The 16,972-nt window shown below is 43.0% G+C and overlaps 1 protein-coding gene across 1 annotated transcript in view; it reads right to left on the reverse strand.

Annotated features, from left to right (window-relative positions):
• The window catches only part of ERN1 (endoplasmic reticulum to nucleus signaling 1), a 109,700-nt gene extending 93,319 nt beyond the window's left edge, over nucleotides 1-16,381 (reverse strand). The window contains 1 exon segment of the mRNA XM_043962751.1: nucleotides 16,170-16,381. Within this exon segment, the coding sequence (XP_043818686.1) occupies nucleotides 16,170-16,238 (69 nt within the window). The 5' untranslated portion in view covers nucleotides 16,239-16,381.
• Nucleotides 16,382-16,972: the final 591 nt, after the last annotated feature.

A 16,972-nucleotide genomic window follows, 5' to 3' on the forward strand; every position in this document is an offset into this window, starting at 1 on the left:
AAGATATTCATCAGGACAACTGGAGACAGCCCAGGATGTTTGAGTCAATCAGGGTTAAATGACTTATCCAGGGTTGGGTTACATAGCTACTAAGTGTCTGAGGTGACATTTGAACTCAGGTCCCCCTGATTCCAGAGCCAGTGCTCTATCCACTGTACCTCCTAGCTACCCCATTAGCTATATGGCCTAGAAGGGAAGAAGAATAAACATTTTTTTTAAACTTTTTTTTTCTTTTTTTTTTTTTGTGTGTGAGGCAATTGGGGTTAAGTGACTTGCCATGGGTCACACAGCCAGTATCAAGTGTCTGAGGCTGGATTTGAACTCAGGTATTCCTGACTCCAGGGCCAGTGCTCTATCCACTGTGCCATCTAGCTGCCCCAAGAATAAACATTTATAAAGTGCCTACTATGTTCCCCACTATGTTACAAATATTCTACCATTTGATACTCACAACATGCAAGGAAGATGGTGTTATTACCCCCATTTAACAGATGAGGAAACTGATGTTTATAGAATTTAGTGACTTGTCCAGGGTCACACAGCTAATCTGCATCTGGATTAGAACTCAGATCTTCCTAAGTCCAGACCCAGCACTCTAAACACTGTGTCACCCAGCTGCTTAGGCAAATCATTTAACTTCTCTGTCCCTCATTTTCCTCATCTGTAAAATTCATACTGGACAGCCTCTAGATTCCCTTCCAGCTATTCTAGTATTCTATGATTCTAAGAGATAGTAAGATACACCCACAATAACAGTGCAAGGTGAAACTTGTAATATAACATTTAAAAAAAATCTGTTATACCTTTTGCCTTCACATCACCTACACTTTCTCATATCTTTCAAAGAACAAACAAACAGGGAGAGGAGTGGAAGAAACAGTTCATCAAACCCCCAAAACATTAAGAAAAGCCTGAAACTGCCTATGGTATCCCACTTCCATATTCCTCCACCTCTATAAAGAAGAGGGGGAAAGTTCTTTCTCCTATCTTTCTCCATGATATCTTTTTTCCATATTTTTTTCATGAAATTCATTGTTCACAATATGATGCAACCTGTTACACCCACTCTGCGTTGCTCTTTGTGAAACCCAAAATGTTGATTACTCAGAAAGTTTGGTATTCCATGTGATTCATAGCCATATAGCTCCCTCAGAAAAAAAATTAATATTAGAAAGATGGTTTTCATTTCAGGGAAAAGTGTGGGATGATTAAAGTGCTGTACAATTCCCCAAATGCAATCCAGCCTGCTCTCTTCCTCCTATTAAATCCATTCAAACTATCGGGATTACTTTCTAAAACTAGACAAAATAATAAAAGTTATCTAGAGGAGCAAATGATAAAGAATCTCAAGGGAAATAATGAAAAAAGTGAGAAGGAAGGAAACCTAACAGTACCAGATCTCAAACTATACTACAAAGTAAAAAATTATGATATATGGTCTGGTTTTAAAAATAGAAAATTTGATCAGTGGAACAGATGCTAAGAACCCAAGGTCCAGAAGCAATTGAACATGGTAGCATTATGTTTGATAAATTCAAGAATACCAACAACTGGAATATAACTGTTGGGAAAATTTGAAAGCAGCTCTAGACCAAGATCTCACACCAATTATCACAATAAGCTCCAAATGGAAATGTGACCCAACTAGAAAGGGACCATTTCATAACCAAAGTAGAGGAGAAAGGAAAGAATTTCATAACCATGAAATAGGGAAAGGGTTATTAACCAATGAGGAACATAGATTATCACAAAGATAAAAAGGACATTTTGATTCACTAAAATTAAAAAGTGGGGCAGGTAGGTGGTGCAGTGGATAGAGCGATGTGCCCGGAGTTAGAGAGATTCAAATCTGCCTCAGGACACTTACTAGCTGTGTGACCCTGGGCAAATCACTTCACCCTGTTTGCCCCAGTTTCCTCATCTGTAAAATGAGGTAGAGAAGGAAATGGGAAACTACTCCAAACTACTTCTTTGCCAAGAAAACCCCAAATCGGGTCGTGAAGAGTAGGACATGACAGAAACGACTGAACGACAATAAAATTGAAAAGCATTTGCACTAACAAAATTGATTCAATTAAAATTAGAAAGGAAACAATTAAGCAAGAAAAATTTTTTTTCCCTTTCACTGACAAAAGGTTGATGCTGTAGATATTTAGGGAACTGATATAAATATATAAGAATAAATGTCATTCCCTGACAAATGATCAAGTGATATGATGTCAGTTCTCTAAAGAAGAAATGCAAACTATCAATGATCACGTGAAAAATCCCTCAACAATAATAAGAGAAATGCAAATTAACTCTGAGATCCTACCTCACACCTACCAAATTGACAAAGATTTTTTAAAAAAAATAAAAATTACAATTATTGCAGGGGCAAGAGTAGGACCAGCACATTAATGCACTGTTGCTGGAGCTGGAAGTGGTCCAACCATTCAGGAAAACAATTTGGAAATCTACCGAAAAGTCATTAAATTTACATTGCCATTAACACAGCAATATCACTACTAACCATACACCCCCCACAAAGATCAAAGAAAGAAGAGAAAAGTCCTATATGTACAAAAATGTTTATAGCATCACATTTTATTGTGGTAGAGATCTGGAAACAAATTGGGAGCCCATAAATTTGGGAATGGCTGAACAAACGGTATGTGAATGTAATGGAATATTACTGTGCCATAAGAAATAACAAAGACTAGCACTGGGCAGCTAGGTGGGTCCAGTGGGTAAAGTGCCAGGACTGGAGTTAGGAAGACTCATCTTCCTGAGTTCAAATTTGGTCTCAGACACTTTACTAGCTGGGTGACCCTGGGCAAGTCGCTTAACCCTGTTTGCCTCAGTTTCCTTATCTGTAAAATGAGGTAGAAAAGGAAATGGCAAACCACTCCATTGTCTTTGCCAAGAACACCCCAAATGAAGTTATGAAGGATCAGACACGACTGAAAAGACTCAACAACAACAAAAGAAATAATTATAAGGATAGACTTAAAGACATTTGAGAAGACCTGTATAAACTAATATATTGTGAAGCGAAGAGAGACAAAGGAAAAATTTATATAATGATAGAAATATTCTAAATGAAAACACCTTTAAAAGACTAAATATTTTTGAACAATGAAGTAACAATTCTTGAAGAACAAGGATGAATTATGCTCCCCATGTTTTGGTAGAGAAGTGATAGACATGTGTAAAAGGAGACATCTTTTCAGACAAGACCACCCAACATAAATGTCCATGCTGAGGTATCCTAGGGAGAACGCTGCTGGCTCTATCTTGTAACTTGGTTTGCCCAACTGGACAAAAGGTGACAATACAAAATGATATGACTGATTTTTTTTCTTTGTTTGATTTGCGGGGCAATGGGGGTTAAGTGACTTGCCCAGGGTCACACAGCTAGTAAGTGTCAAGTGTCTGAGGCCAAATTTGAACTCAGGTCCTCCTGAATCCAGGGCTTATGCTCCATCCACTGCTCCACCTAGCTGCCCCTGATATGACTGATTTTAAAACACAAAGCCACAGACTAGAAGCTATACAGCAGAATGACCCTTCATCCTCTTCAAATTTTTCCACCAATGACAGTGTTACCGACCTCCCCCCTCCCCCCCTACATACACACTCAAAACATGTTTAGGCCTCGTTCTTTGAAAATGCCTCTAAAGTGGTTCAATTAAAACAAAAACAAGGCAGTTTGTGTGCTGGAAAGAAAGGAAAAGAAAACATGGGAGAAAGAAAGCCCAGGCTCTCACCTAAGGAGCCAAAATATGAAAGTAAGTTTGCACATTGAAAAGATTGTTGGAAAATCCATATGTCCCATAGGATTTAATGTGAAGAACATGAAATATTCTACTCTTTTCTACTCTTTCTGCCACAAATCTCTCCCCACTCCTGTCCTTCCCCTACTCAGATGCCAAAGTGGTTTTCTTGGGGCAGCTGGGTGGCACAGTGGATAAAGCACCAGCCCTGGATTCGGGAGGACCTGAGTTCAAATCTGACCTCAGACACTTGACACTTACTAGCTGTGTGACCTTGGGCAAGTCACTTCACCCCCACTGCTCCACAAACAAACAAAACCGAAGTGGTTTTCTTAAAGTACAGGTTATACTTGTCATGTCACTCGTCTCCTCTATATACCTCAGTGGTTCCTTATCACGTCTAGGATCAAACATAAAATTCTCTGTTTGGCATTTGAAGCCCTTTATAACCCACCACCACTCCATTACTCTACCCCTATGCCTGGAACGCTCTCCCTCCTCATGTCCACCTCCGGGCTCCCCTGGCTTCCTTCAGGTCTCAGGTCAAATCTCACCTGCTACAATGAGCCTTTCCATCTTCCCCCCTTACTTCAAGTGCTTTTCCTCTACTGATCAGCTCTAATTGATCCTACATACGACTTGTATATATTGTACCTTTTACACATAATTATTTTCATGTTTTCTTCCCCATTGGACTATGAGTTCCTTGAGAGCTGGGGCTGGACTGGACTGTCTTTTGACTTTCGTTGTATGCCCTGTGTTCCGTACAGCGGCTGGCACATTGTAGGCATTTAATACATGTGTATTCATTGACTGATTCTGCTTTCTACAAAGTGGTATTGAGCCCAGAATGGGCATTTAAATGTTAATCATAACTTGTTGATGAGGCAACAGCTCCGGAGGAAGATAGGAAAAAATGAGGGGGAAAAAAAACACCAACTTCTGGGAAAGGTGATCTGCTGCCAGCAAATTAATCATTCATGGCCTACGATTCACTGGCTCTGTTTCTTAAGCAAGAACCTTACTTTAATTATATTGCTAGGTTACAGGCCTAGAGAGTCATTTGTGCATAATAAAAGCCGAGGCCATTTAATAAAAGTCAGGCAATAGAATCTCCCTGTCAACCCTCTCCCATGTTATTTTTCTCAATTTAAAACCTTCGGTCGGGACAAGCAGCACAGGGGACAAACATGAAAACATTTCAGAACCTAAAACCAAAAACACACGTGATGGGCTCTCCTCCCCCTGAAGTAAATATCCAATGCTGAAAACATGATTCCGTACCCTGGAAAATGGACTTGAAAATATTCAGGGCCACATAGAAGCCTAGACCTAGAGCTGAAGAGACATTAGAAGTCATGGAGTCCAACCCTCACCACTTTACAGATGAGGAAATTAAAGCAGTTAGTCAATAAGTGGAAAGGTGAGGGGTGGGGGTGGGGGTGGGGGAGAGAGGGAGATTATGAGAGGCTTTTAAATCCAAACATAGGATTTTTTAAATTTATTTTTTTATTTTGGTGAGGCAATTGGGGTTAAGTGACTTGCCCAGGGTCACACAGCTAGTAAGTGTTAAGTGTCTGAGGCCGGATTTAAACTCAGGTCCTTCTGAATCCAGGGCCGGTGCTCTATTCACTGTGCCACCTAGCTGCCCCCCCCAAACATAGGATTTTATATTTGATCCTGGAGGCAACTGGGAACCACTGGAGTGAAAGTGAATTGAGTTGGGGGGGGTGGGGATGATATGGTTAGACTTGCACTATAGGAAAATCACTTTGGCAGTTGGATGGTGAAGTGAAGTAGCAAGACCAATCAGAAAGTTACTGCAGCAGTCCAGGCGCAGGGGAAATTAAGTGTTTTATTAAGCACTTATTTATAATTTATTTATTTATATTTATAGTTTTTATTTATATTTTATTATTTACTTATAATTTACTATTTACAAATTAAGGTGATCTGCTGCCATAGAGGAAATTAAGTGCTTTGCCTGGAGTCACACAGGTAGTAAGCATTTGAGTTCTATTCCCTGGCTCACACGGGCACTGCTATTTAAGTATACATTTCCATACTGACTCCATTTCTTTAAGGACAGACCATTTAAATTCTCAGAAATAGCCTTTGAGGCACCTATTCCTTTTCTTCGTATGTCTGGGAGAATATCTGCTGCTTCAATAGCTTGAACAGACAGACCTCATAGAGGGTCAGTGTCGATAAACTCTTAGGCGACCCACCGCCTAGGACTAAGTTTCTGCAGCAGCAGTAAATGTCATGCCCACAAGCCTTGACGTTATCACATTAATGACGCACTCTTGTTCCTGACCTCAGTAAATGCCACGAAGTCTCACACTGGGATAACAGATGCAGATTATTAGAATCAGGATAAATCAAAAGCCAGGCTAAGAGATGCATTCTTTGTGTTCTTTCCTGTACATTTGGTAGATAATTAGTGTAGTACTAAATCAGTTTTACCACCTTTGGGCTGGGATGTACAGAAACATCTGAAGAAGGGAAAAAACATTGCATGAGGCAACTTCAACATTATCACCCTTGAAAGGCTATTTCCCCAGTACCCTCCCAGCCATTCAAACTAAGTCCTATCCATCCTTGAAAGCCCAATTCAAATGTTCTCTCTTCCAAGAAGGCCTCTCTAATGCCCAGGAACAGAAGGCACCTATCAGTCATAGAATTTGAGAGCTAGAAAGGACCTTTAGAGACCACTGAAAACCTACAACACTTCCACATTCTACTTTTTTGGGGGGGGGGGCGGGGCACTGAGGGTTAATATTTAAGTGACTTGCCCAGGGTCACACAACTAGTAAGTGTCAAGTCAAAAGAGTCTATCTCTATTTCTTTTGTCCCTTTGGGTTTGTCCCAAATCAGATCAAGGAGAACAGGACTTTCTGGAGAGGGGGGGAGAAAGGACTGATCTCTGGGTTCCCCAAGAAATCCATTATTAATAATTATTTTCTCACACTTGGTTTTTGTATCCATCAAAGGAGCTAGCATAGCTCCTCACACATAACAGATTCAAAAATGTGCTGAGTGTTAAATGAAGAGCCAAGTCCTCCAAATGCGGACCAAAAGCAGAGGGAGCAGAAAAAAATATATGTGACTTGGACTGACAGAAGACTGTCCAGAGTATTTTTAGCATTTTCATCTAGTCAGTCAATAAATATTTACTAAACACCTGCTATGTCCTAGGTATGAACTGTAGAAACAAAGGTAAAACCTTAGTCCCTGCATCAAGGAGCCCACCCTCTAGAGGCAAGGACAACATGTAATCAATTACATACATATAAGATGTATACAGAATAGGCAGAAAGACCTGACTAATATGGAAATGTTTTATATGACTACACATGTATAACTTATATTAAATAGCTTGCCTTCTTAAAGGAGGGGGAGGAAGGAAGAGAATTTGGAACACCAAGTTTTGTGGGGTTTTTTGGTTTGTTTTTTGGTGAGGCATTTGGGGTTAAGTGACTTGCCCAGGGTCACACAGCTAGTAAGTGTCAGGTGCCTGAGGTCAAATTTGAACTCAGGTCCTCCTGAATCCAGGGCCAGTGCTCTATCCACTGCGCCACTTAGCTGCCCCAGAACACAAAGTTTTTTAAATGGATGTTAAAAATTGTTTTTACACACAACTGGGGAAAAATAAAATTCTAAATAAACAAAATATAACAAAAAGAATAGATAGAAAGCAATTTCAGAGGGAAAGTATTAGCCATGTGAACCAAACAGTGCCCAATGAAGACCTAAGATGGTATGATTCTGGAGTATCAGCTCTTAGTGAGCGAGCCACAATGAAGCTTACTAGATGAAAATGCTAAAACAGAGACACAATTATGTCTATTTGACAGTTTCTTTAATATATCTTTTTATAACTATTATTTCTATATACTGGCTTTCCTCTGCAATCATATGTATTTTACTTTATGCATTTATTCCAAGAAGGGGTCTTTAGGCTTCTCTAGACTGCCAAAGGGGTACAGGACACACACAAAAAAGGATCTATGAGGAATTCTTTTAACATTTGGACGTAGCACAAGTACATATCTCCTTGTCTTAGGCCTTCCTTGATATTTATCATCATAGAGTTATGAAACAGGGTTAAGGAATTCATATAACACACATCAATGCTCCAATAAGACAAGCACCTGGCAGACACCTTACCTTTTGAATTGTGGAGATCACTTAATAAGGCCTAAGCATTCAGCTCTGGCTGAATCTATCAAGGAATCTTATATGATCTTAATATATACAAGAAGGGGCAGCTAGATGGCGCAGTGGATAGAGCACCGGCCCTGGAGTCAGGAGTACCTGAGTTCAAATCCGGCCTCAGACACTTAATACTTACTAGCTGTGTGACCCTGGGCAAGTCACTTAACCCCAATTGCCTCACTAAAAAAAAAATATATATATATATACAAGAAAGCTTTTTTTACTGTATATTTTGTTTTTTGTTTTTCTTTTCGGTGAGGCAATTGGGGTTAAGTGCCTCTCCCAGGGTCAAACAGCTAGTAAGTGTTAAGTGTCTGAGGCTGGAGTTGAACTCAGGTCCTCCTGAATCCAGGGCCAGTGCTCTATCCACTGCGCCACCTAGCTGCCCCAAGAGAGCTTTTTTTTTAATTAGAAGAGAGCCTATGGCCGCTTTGCCAAGTTTACATTTTTTCTTTTTTGTAATGAATAAGCATGAACCACAGCAGGCTATTTTCTCTTCACTGTTTTTAGTCAGCTGGGAAACAACAACAACAAAAAAAGAAATACATCTTCAAGGTTTAAAAAAAAAAAAGTCTTGCAAAGACAATCTCTCTAATAATGGCTTTCCAACATAGTCGGGTGACGTTCTGAACCATAATGTTCAAGAAGAAACACACACCTGTTATGACTGGGCCACAAGTTTCAACTTTTTTTGCCTATTTATTCCCCCAATCAATCAACAAGTGATTGTTAAGCTCCTACAGTGTACTGAGCAGTAGGATAGGGGTCTAAGCAAATACATTTTTTAAATATGTACAATCTCCTTAAAGAAAGCCTGCTTTTCATTCTAGTCTTTTTTTTTCACTTTGCATATCCATTATTCCACAGCTCTTGGCCTTAGGGAGTTGCCTGAGGCCCAGAGAAGTTAAGAGACCTGCCCAGAGTCACAGCCAGCGTCAATCTGAATCAGAACCAGAAGCTCTCTATCCACTATCAAAGATTCTTAACCTGGGTCTGTGTTTTCTTTTTTCTTTCTTTCTTTTTTAAAAATATTTTTGATAATTGTATTTCAATCTACTTGATTTCCTATGTATTTTATGTAGTTAAAAACATTACGGGGCAGCTAGGTGGCACAGTGGATAGAGCACCGGCCCTGGATTCAGGAGGACCTGAGTTCAACTCCAGCCTCAGACACTTAACACTTACTAGCTGTGTGACCTTAGGCAAGTCACTTAACCCCAATTGCCTCACCAAAAAAAAAAAAACAACCCCAAAACAAACAAAACAAAACATAATATTACTCTGAGAAGGGCTGCATAGGCTTTTGTCAGAAGCCTGGAGGAATTCATAACATTGAAAAGGTTAAGGACCCTCACCCTATACCCCATCTCTTCTCATGTTCTGTTCCGGAGAACAAGTGATCAAATAACTATCCATCTTTTTTAAAACACCACTTATTTTTTCTTTTTTTCCTCTTTTCTAGAGCTAAAATTGTTTATTATAACTATATAATGATTAGCTTTGTTTTCTTGAAACACTATTTTTTCTTTTTTCTCTTTTCTAGAGCCAAAATTGTTTATTATAAATATATGCTTAACTTTGTTTTATTGAAACACTAGTTATTTTTCAAAATTCACCACCAAATTCATCATTACTGTTGTGTTTCCAAAATCTGGTTTCTCCAGGAGCATGAACTATATTTTATTTGCTTGCAGAACACTGCTTCAAAGTTCTCGCTGAGGAATTCATGTCCCACATGTGTCAATGCCTCCCCCTCCCACCCCTTTATGGGCAGGCCCTCAGCAGACCCCCAGCCTTTGGAGCTGTAGAGATCACTCACCAGAGCCTAGGCATTTGTGCTAAAGGCTATAATCTGCCATAGAATAGGAACGACTTGAACAATATTATGTAAACAGTTACTACAATTACCCAGCAATATGTGGCTTAGAACCTATACTTAGAATGGCTCCATAGCTCAGGGGTTAGAGCACTAAACCAGGAATCATTGATAAGTACTCACTGGGGGGGCTGGTTCATTTCATTTGTGATAACTAGGTGAAGAGAACACAGGACCTGGAGTAGGGAAGACCTGAATTCAAATCCAGCTTTAGTCCCTCCCTTGGGCAAGTCACTTAATTTCTGTCTGCTTCAATTTCTTCTGGAACATGGAGATAGTTATAGTACCTACCCAATATGATTATTGTGAGGATTAAATGAGATCATTTTAAAAGCTCTTTGCATATCTTAAAGCACTACCTATTACATTACTCCCCCATTGGGGCAGCTAGGTGGCACAGTGGATAAAGCACTGGCCTTGGATTCAGGAATACCTGAGTGACCATGGGCAAGTCACTTAACCCACAATGCCCCACCAAAAAAACATAAAACAAAACATTACTCCCCCACACCCAGAGTCCAGTGACTGAACAGTCAGATGCAAATAGTTTCCAAACAGGTGTAGGAATGTTTTTAAAAGGAGAAAACAGCAATAAGATCATTAGAGTTCTGAAGTTTTATGGGTTCCCCCCTGAAGTCTTAGAAGGCTCACCTACAGTTAACCAGTTCCACATTACACTATCCTGTACTCTAGACCCCACCCCAATCTTGCCCTATCAAATCCCAATCCTGGATTATTCTCACCACCTATTTCTCCCCCACCTACTCATGTGCTACTGAACAGTGAAGAAAATCATGCAAAGCAGCCTCATTGGGTTCACTACAAACTGATGTCATCTAATCTCACCTGGGTTCTCATCGACACAAAGCAGTCTTTTCACTCCTCCCTAAATTAATTCTTTAATCTAAAAGACACTGTTAAAGACCTCCTTCAAGCTCTCTCTCTTTTTCATGAGGCAATTGGGGTTAAGTGACTTGCCCAGGGTCACACAGCTAGTAAGTGTTAAGTGTCTGAGGCAGGATTTGAAGTCAGGTCCTCCTGACTCCAGGGCCCGTGCTCTATCCACTGCGCCACCTAGCTGCCCCCCAGACCTTCTCTTCTCAAGCCATGCTTTACTAAGAAATTGGAGGTAATTCATCCTTCTCCCCAACTGGACATCTCAATACCTTTGACAACATCCCTCATTCTCTCCTTTCCCCCTGTTGCTGATGAAAAGGTGGCCCTTCTCCTTGCCAAGGCCAGCCCCTCTACTTAGGATCTTAGATTTAGAGCTGAAAGAGAACTCTAAAATAGATTAGTCCACTTCCTTTGCTTTGACAGATGAGGAATTTAGGTACAGGGGTTAAGTGACTTACCCAAGGTCACAGAGGGACAGAGCCAGGATTAAAACCCAGCTCCTGCAACTACAAAACGGTGCTCTTTCCCCCCATAAACCAAGCTGCACTGCTACCCTGTCCCACATCCCCATGATCATCCCCTCGTTCTCCTACTGCCCCCTGCCCTGCTGTCTACACTGAAGCCTCCTTCCTCCTTAAAAATCCTCCCTTGACCTTATCATAGCTTCCAGATATCAGCCTGTTTCTCTTCCCTTTTAAACACCTAGGGAAAAAAAAAAAACTATCTGCACTTCCTCTCCTTCTACTCTCTTCTCAACCACATCATTCAACTGAAAATAATCTTCCTCAAGTTACTAATGATTTCAAATGATAAATCAATGGCTTTTTCTCAATCCAGGACAAATCCATGTTTTCCTGACCTCTCTGAAGCATTTGGCAGTAGAGACCACCCTTTCCTCCTTGGGTCTCCTGGGGATGCTCTCCTCTCTCTGTTGTCATGACAATGCTCTGAGTCCCCTCCTACCAGCCTGATGGCTCCTTCTCTATTTTGCTAGATCATTTTCTATATTCCACACCCCAAAGCCCTAGCTCTTTTTCCATGATCAATTATAATTTCTATACAGATAACTCCCAAATCTCTATATACAATCCTTCTCTCTCCTTCTCTCTCTTTCTCTCTCTCTCTCTCTCCTTCTTTCTCTTTCTCTCTCTCTCTCTGTCTCTCTCTCTCTCTGTCTCTGTCTCTCTCTCTCTCTCTCCTCAGCTGCAGTCCCAGCATCAATAGGTGGCTGGTGGGCAGCTTAAGGTGAACTTGTACAATCCAGAACCCTTTATCTTTCGTCCCAACCCACTCCAGCTAGGTGTCAAGTAAATAGAGTAGGGGACCTAAAGTCAGGAAGACCTGAGTTCAAATACAGCCTCAGACACTGTGTAACCATGAGCAAGTCACTTAGCCTTTTATTACCTCTGCCTCCTCAACTGTAAAGTGGGGATAATAACAACATTGATCTCCCAGGGTTTTTCTGAGAATCAAAGGAAAGCTCCCGGCACACAGTAGGTGGTATATTTAAAAATGCACGTGGTGGGGGCAGCTAGGTGGCGCAGTGGATAAAAGCACCGGCCCTGGATTCAGGAGGACCTGAGTTCAAATTCAGCATCAGACACTTGACACTTATTAGCTGTGTGACCCTGGGCAAGTCACTTAACCCTTATTGCCCCCCAAAATGCTCACAGTAGGTGCTATATAAAAATGCTTATTCCCTTCCTTCCTCTTCCCGCTTCCTATTTTTGTAAAGAGTAATGCTATTATTCCAGCCTACAGATTTCCAACCTTGGAATAATCTATAAGAAATTCCTCATTCTCGTGGACATTTTTAACGACATTTTGATTTCATAGAAGCCATAGCTTTAAACAGAAGTATGGAGAGGAGACCAGACTTAAGACTATTCCAGGCATATGGGCCTGAATTCTTACAGTAGCCTTTGAGAAATGAAATTTCTTCTCGTGTGTTAAGACCCGATAGGGTTTAGCTCTATTTTAGTTATTCATGTTGTATTTTAGTGTCTGACAGAAAATAAATGGTGTGTCAGAATCTGAAAAAAAAAAATAAATTCCTCATTCTCCATCACCCCGAATATCTAACGAGCTGACAAGTCTTGTAGATTCTTTCTCCACAATATTTCTCACCCATCCTGGTTTTCTCCAGTCACAAAGCCACCACCATCATTTAGACTCTTATCACTTCTTACCTGGAGCCTCCTGCTCCAGTTCCTCTATCTCCAGTCTCTTCCCTCTCTAATCCATCCAAACAGATGTTGCTAAAGTACATGTCATTCCCCAGCTCAAAAAAGTCCAGTGTCTCCTGGCTGCACCCTGAAGCAAATAAAAGTACCTTCACAAACCTGGCTCCAACCTATTTCCCTTCAGGAATTCCACAATCCAACCAAACTGGCCTTCTTACTGTTCCTCACAGATGACACCTATCTCCCTAGGTGTGTACAGGCTGTCCCTCAAGCCTGGAATGGACTCCCTCCTTATCTGTGCCTACTAGTGCCAGGCCTAGAGTCAAGAAATCTCATCTTCCTGAATGTGAATCTGGCCTCAGACACTTACTAGCTGTGTGGTCCTGGGCAAGTCACTTAACTGTTTGCCTCAGTTTCCTCATCTGTAAAATGAGCTGGGAAAGGAAATGGCCAAACACCCCACTGTCTCTGCCAAGAAAACCCCAAAAGGAGGTCACAAAGGGTTGGACATGACTGAAGAAACAATTAAACAACAACAATTAGAACCAACCTCTAGTTTCTTCAGAGCTTGGCTCCTACACTTTACATATCATCTACTTTTTTTTTTTTTAAGTGAGGCAATTGGGGTTAAGTGACTTGCCCAGGGTCACATAGCTAGTAAGTGTTAAGTGTCTGAGGCTGAATTTGAACTCAGGTACTCCTGACTCCAGGGCCAGTGCTCTATCCACTGTGCCACCTAGCTGCCCCACCTGTCATCTACTTTTGTAACATCTCTTATGTATACCCCTTTCTCTCTTCCAACACTGCCACTACCCTGATGCAGGCCCTAGCCACCTCATGCCTGCACCATTGCAATAATTTGCTGGTTGGTCTTCCTGCCCTACTAGAATATATTCTCCACTGAGCTGCCAAAGGGATGCTTCTAAAGTGCAAGTCTGACCACATCATTCCTCCTCCTGCCCTCCTCAATCAATTCCACTGGCTTCCCATCACCCCCAGGAATAAATATAAAATCCTCTGCTGGGCATTCCGCAGGCCCTTTATCGCCTGGCCCATCCGACCTTTCCAGTCTTCTTATATTTATCTAAGCCTATATCCTCTGTGATCCAGTGGCCCGCACCTCCTAGCTGTTCCTCACACAGGGCACTCTTTGTCAGGACTAGTTACTTTTATATACTTAGAACTCTCTCCCTGCTCATCTTTGCCTCTTGGCTTCCTTCGAGTCTCAGCTAAAGTGCCACTTTCTGCAAGAAGCCTTTCTTGTGGGGCAGCTAGATGCCACCGTGGATTAGAGTACTAGCCCTGGATTCAGGAGGACCTGAAATCAAATCCAGCCTCGGACCCTTGACACTTACTAGCTGTGTGACCCTGGGCAAGTCACTTAACCTCAACTGCCTCACCAAAAAAAATTTTTTTAAATGTTGAAAGAAAAAAGAAGCCTTTCTTGTACACTTTAATCTCAGTGCCTTCCCTCTTGTTGATTATTCCCAACATCCAAACAATAGCTTGTTTGGACACAGTTGTCTGTATGTTGTCTGCCCCATTAGACTGTGAGCTCTTTGGGGCAGGGACAGTCTTTCACCTTTCTTTGCATCCCCAGGGTCAGTCAGCACGGTGCATCGCACGTAGTAGGTGCTTTTTGTTTGTTTGTTTGTTTTGTTTTGTTTTTACAGGGCAATGAGGGTTAAGTGACTTGCCCAGGGTCACACAGCTAGTGCCAAGTGTCTGAGGCTGGATTTGAACTCAGGTCCTCCTGAATCCAAGGCCAGTGCTTTATCCACTGCACCACCTAGCTGCCCCTCAGGTGCTTTTTTGTTGTTCAGTCAAATCCAACCCTTCATGACCCCATTTGGGCTGTTCTTGGCAAAGATACTGAGGTGATTTACCATTTCCTTTTCCAGTGGGATCCATTCTGTCAGGCAATCAAAAGTTAAGTGACCTGCCCAGGATCACACAGCTAGGAAGTGTCTGAGGCTAGATTTGGACTTGGGTATTCCTGACTCCAGGCCCAGTGCTCTAGCCACTGAGCCACTGGCTGCTCAGTAGGTTCTAAATAGTTTTTTGACTTAATGATTCCAATTGGTAGTTACTCCCTCCCTCCAAAAAAAATTATCCTGTATGCTTATGTATATACATACTTCCCTCATAGAATGTAAGTTCCTGGAGGTCAGAGGATGATTCATTTTGGTCTCTGTACACATTTCTGTCTGACACTTAGGATCAAAGATGTTGTGCTGGAATGGGCTTCAGAAGCCATCTAGTCCAACCTACTCTTATTACAGATGAGGAACTGAGGTCTTAGAAAGCTAAGTGACTTACCCAGAGGTCCCATAGGTGGTATATGTCAAAGGGAGGATTTAAATCCAGGTCCTCAGACTCCGGAGCCAGAACTCTACCACAATGCCCTAGAAAGCACTTAGGAGATACCTAATAACAGTGTGTTGACTGATAGCAGGCTCTGAAAAATAACTTGTTGAATTGTACTCATTACCTGGGAGGGTGGAGTCAGTTCACCTGTTTAATCAAACCAACCAGACCATTTCCACCCCCCCCCCAAAAAAAATTCGGGCAAAGTGAACCTCGGGCTAACTAGGTAAGCAGCATATGGGAAGAACACCAGTATTCTTCAGGCTTCCTTTAAGGAGTAAGATTCCTCTTGGAGCTCCCTTCCTACAACACGGGGCAGGGCTTTTCCCAGATGAATTCCAAATTGCCAACGGCCCGGCCAAGTGGAGTTCCAGGCTCCACAACTTCCTCCTTCTCCCTCCTAGAAGCCTCAGCCAGACGGGCGTTTCCCACGGGCAGAGACCCCGAAAGGGAGTGGGCGGCGAGCACCTGGGCTTGGACTCTGGCCTCGATAAGGGAAAGGGGGGCAAACCAGAAGGGGCAGTGACCTGGCCAAAGAGTTCCCCCAACCTGCCCAAGTCATTCCTCCCTCGCGCCTTCCTGGCAGTCCCAGATCTCTATGCACAGCCCTATCTCCCGAGCGTATAGCCCCAGCTTTCGGCTCTCCAAGGCGCACAGCCCCTGTTCTCCACTCCCCGGGGCTTGCCACCTCCCGCTCTCAGCTCTCCCGGGCGCACCGTCCCCGGTTCTCTGCTCTCTAGAGCACACGGACCCCGCTCTTAACTATCCCGGGTGAGCTCCCGGCCTGGGCCCTAGCCTAGATCCGATCGCGGAGCGGGGTAGGGGGGGACCCTCCTGTCAATCACCCGATCGTTCGTTCGTTCGTTCACTCACCCCGGGACCGGGCAGGGGCAAGAGCAGCAGCGCTAGCAGCTGCAGAAGCCGGTGCAGCGGGACCGGCATGGATGCGGGTTCGCCTCTTGCTCCGACAGGGTAGTACGGCCGGTTGGGTCGGAGTGGCTGGAACTACGGCAGCACGGCAGCTTCTCCGGTTCAGAGGACACGGGGCTGGCTCACCGGTGGCGACTCCTCCATACTCGGCCCAATGTGCGCTGTGTCCGGGGCGCTTCTTCCTGTCTGGGCGGAGCCGAACAGCTAGCACCGGCTCCTGCTCCTCCTCCTCCCACTCTCTTTCCCTCCCTCCTGCTCATTCCTGGTGCTAAGCATTGCAGCCCCTGGGCCCTTAGGTGGACTGGACAGTCCCCGGTTGCGTGTCGCTGCACTGTCAGGCCTCGGTTACTTTTATGGAGAAATGCCGGGATTAAGACTCCTGTTTCCCACTGCCACGTATACAGAGCCAAGTCTTAGCTGGAGCGGCCCCTCAGGGCAGCTGAGTTCAAGGGCGAATCTTACCTCCCCCAAGACTATACAGACAGCGGGTACCTCCAGGAGTTGAATCAATTCTCCTATGAGACCCGGGTATGGTATATGTTCCACCCCATCCCCCAGGACTAGTAAGAACACTGGCCTGAGAGACTTGGGTTCAAAAGCTGGCCCTATCACTCACTAGCTTTGGCTCAGACCCTCCCTCAACCGCTGTTTGCTGAAAAGCAAAATGAGGGTATCTGGACTGGAAGATCTCTAGACAAAGCCTTCCAGTTCTTAGAATTTTAGATTTGCTTCCCTTCTTCCATCTT

This window comes from Dromiciops gliroides, chromosome 4 (genome assembly GCF_019393635.1).
Source record: "Dromiciops gliroides isolate mDroGli1 chromosome 4, mDroGli1.pri, whole genome shotgun sequence".
Lineage (NCBI taxonomy): Eukaryota > Metazoa > Chordata > Mammalia > Microbiotheria > Microbiotheriidae > Dromiciops > Dromiciops gliroides.